General features: G+C 33.7%; 1 protein-coding gene across 1 annotated transcript; it reads left to right on the forward strand.

The window, feature by feature from the left end:
* Nucleotides 1-948: 948 nt before the first annotated feature.
* Nucleotides 949-2,432, forward strand: LOC120209160 (transcription factor MYB83-like). The gene is made up of 2 exons (XM_039208228.1): nt 949-1,214; nt 2,210-2,432. The coding sequence occupies exons 1-2, from the start codon at nt 949-951 to the stop codon at nt 2,430-2,432; spliced, it is 489 nt and encodes a 162-aa protein (XP_039064159.1).
* The last annotated feature ends 1,037 nt before the right edge of the window (nt 2,433-3,469 follow it).

A 3,469-nucleotide genomic window follows, 5' to 3' on the forward strand; every position in this document is an offset into this window, starting at 1 on the left:
ATGTAATGTATAATATTATAAAATTATGATCTCAAAAAAAAATTATAAAATTATGGATGGATTGTAATTTACAAGTTTATTATCTAAAGATTTTAGGTATTTGTACAACTACAAATATGTACCTAACATTCCTAAGTTCAAGTGACTCTGTTTTGTACTTATAAATATCCAGCAATACATGTCTACTTATCTCGTAAATTTTTTGATCTAACATGTTAAAAATAGAGAAAGAAATGATCCACTTGTTTCTACTCACATTGTTTCTTTTTACATGTGAGATCTAAATTGTTCATGCAATAGGTAGATGGATACGGGTTGGGTTGGATTAGATTTTCACTCGAGTAGACTCAAGAAAAGTATCCCTCTACTCAAATCCATCTTGACTTGAGTTTAGAGAGGCTCCATCCGATCCACTTTTTAGAGTAAAACTCACACTCGAATCGACACATATAATTTATTATTTTTATTTGGTAAAATAAATATCTAATTCAAAAAAATATAGAAAGAGTGGTGGTATTATTATATAAGGGATGATCACACTATCATCTCGGGTCAAATCAGATATTTTTACCCTAAATTTAAATCTAAATCGATCTTAACCTCTAAAAACTTTGAAAAGACCAGATCCAAACCGAGTTTTCGTTAAAAACATCTACTCTATAAGATCGGTCGGGTTGGAACTAGTCATATCTAGATCTAATGCCTATCCCTACAAATTGGGGACTGTTTGATGAAATTAACCCAGCTATATCTATACACATAGAGATTGCGTTATATAATTATATTATTCAAATTCAAAGTTTAAAGCAAACTCCAAAGCATCACTATCATCGTCACCATAACCACACCATGAAGCCTTGTTTCCTTCTAAAACCATCATTCCATTGCTCTCGTATATATCTCAACCAGCACAAATCAACTCGGATCATCAGACCCAGACCTGCAAAAATGAGGAAACCGGAAGGCAAATTCAACAGGGTGAAGCTGAGGAAAGGGTCGTGGTCGCCGGAAGAAGACGAGAAGCTGATCAAGTACATGCTGAGCGACGGCCAAGGGTGTTGGACCGACATTGCTCGGAATGCCTGTCTGCAGCGGTGCGGCAAGAGTTGTCGTCTTCGTTGGATTAATTACCTGAGGCCTGACCTCCGGCGTGGTGCCTTTTGTCCTCAAGAGGAACGCCTCATCCTTCATTTGCGTTCCATCCTCGGCAACAGGTAAACATATTTCTGTATGTCTGCATGTAAATGATCTTGTTTATTGCTCTTAGTGTTGTGATAAGTCACGTCTTAGCCCTAAATAAAAAAAAATACGAGTTTCAATCTTGGAGTGTTAGACAGTTAAGTAGTTTGATGTTAGTTGACAATTAATTAAAATTTTGTTAGATTTGTTAGGCTGTTAATATTAGGTTATAAATAATTAAATATCCATATCATTGTGATGGACTGTGTATACTGTTTAGTAATACTCAATTGGTTTACCTTTACTAAAAGAAACAATTTACTTTCTCAAAACAATTCTACTTAGCTAACCCTAAATAACCATCTTTTGTTTCACCTTAGATTGCTGCCGAGCTCGGCAGCATCCGGTCATTGTGCCGGAGTTGTTTTCTCAACATGGAGAATAATATTGTAGGAAATAACAGTGGCGGATTCATGCATTTCCCCGCATTCGAATTTTCTTCGATTATTCATCTATTTTACGAATTGTATCTATCATGACATTTTTAGTGATGTCCATTCCATACAAAAATTTGTGTTATTAATATACGTGTGCACACCCTAAAAATTATTTATGAATTCGTCACTGAAAAAGAAATAACTAAATCTTTGAATATGAATTGTAAAACCAACATGAAAGATCAAGAAAGAATTCTAGTGGAGGAATAATAACCCCCCTAAGTTTATGCAAAAAAAGGAATAATAAAAAAATTGTTCACGTTTCGTAGGGTAGATAAGATGCAAAAAAATATTTATGGATCCGTCACTGAAAAAGAAATAATAACCTTAAATGGAAGTTAAGTGATAAGAAATTCGATGTCGTTTATGTAAGATCTTGAATCCAAATTTTATCAACAGGAAGAACAAAGGTGATGCAACTTTGTCTCCATTTAGGGTTTCAAACGTGTAATGTAGTGGTTGAAATGTGATCTCTAATGAATATATATATATATATATGATTGTACAGTGTTGTTTTTCATTAATTTTCCAAGATATTTGTTAGTGGTCTCAAATAGCAGCTCGTCTTTCGGGAAGAACAGACAACGAAATAAAGAATTTCTGGAACTTGATACTGAAGAAGAGATTGAAAAACGCCACCACACTACAACAAAACAGGTGGTGGCCACCACCTCCACATCTTCATCGCTAAACAACACTGATTCAACACCAAAGCCAATAAGAGGAGGAACCATTTTCCCTGTACTGCATGCATGAAAACATGTCGACATCGCCACCGCCTCCTTATGCGCCGATGCATCGTCGACGTCGTCGCCACCATCGACATCGTTAACACCTCAATGACCCTTATGACATAAGTGGTGGTGCACAGTTACCGTTCCATGGGGGTATAGGTGAGGGGCATTATGGTAATTATGGTGAGGATCAAAGTGACATGTTTGGGTTAGAGGATAAAATATTCATCATTGGAACGGAGATAGCATAAGAATGGGAGAATGGGATTTAGAGGGTTTGATGGAAAACTTATATTCATTCCCTAATTTCCTTGATTTCCAAGTCCAATAGCTTCCTGCTGCCTTTGTTTTTTTGGGTCAAATGATGGTATAAGTCCCTCCATTATGCAAATTTGGGATTCACTTTCCTATATTTTAATTTAACATACCATGGTCCTCTATTTTTATAATATCATTAGTTAGTTCGGATAGTCGACACCGTTTACTATTTCAACTATAATGTTAATGCGATATTTTTTTCTTAAAAACACCCTTTCTAATTTGTGTTTTAAGAAAAAATCATGTAAGCATTTTAATTGAAATAGTTAGTGGTGTTAATATTTTGACTAACTAATAGTACTATAAAATTATAGGGACCAAATTATGAAAAAAAAAGTATAGTGATTGAATTTCAAATTTGAATATAGTATAAGGATCAAAAACCATAATTTGACCGTCCTAGCTTCCATAATTTTGAATGTCTGGAAATTAGCGGAGACTGGAGATATAAATCGATCTTGTATTTCGGTATATTTGTACTTAGAGACAAAAAAAAATTAAGGGTTTATAGTTTTAAAATTTATGTACAAATTAGGGAATAATTTGAACAATATTTGCATGTAAACAAAATAAACTGTAATAAAAAGGTAATAAAGCATATTAAAAACGTATTTTTTTAATTAATGATCATATGTAAATGTTAGTTCATGTCAATTAAATTTTTTATACTGAGTCCTGGAATTATCATTATCGGAAATTCTAATCAAATATCGAAAGAGGATAACTGTTTAAGCTCAAAAT

This window comes from Hibiscus syriacus, unplaced genomic scaffold (genome assembly GCF_006381635.1).
Source record: "Hibiscus syriacus cultivar Baekdansim isolate YM2019G1 unplaced genomic scaffold, ASM638163v2 tig00018107_pilon, whole genome shotgun sequence".
Lineage (NCBI taxonomy): Eukaryota > Viridiplantae > Streptophyta > Magnoliopsida > Malvales > Malvaceae > Hibiscus > Hibiscus syriacus.

Bases quoted from the DNA above. Each gene is read 5' to 3' on its own strand.
- LOC120209160 (XM_039208228.1), top strand. From the start codon at position 949: ATGAGGAAACCGGAAGGCAAATTCAACAGGGTGAAGCTGAGGAAAGGG. The intron at 1,215-2,209 runs GTAAACATATTT...TAATTTTCCAAG, and splicing joins CGTTCCATCCTCGGCAACAG to ATATTTGTTAGTGGTCTCAA.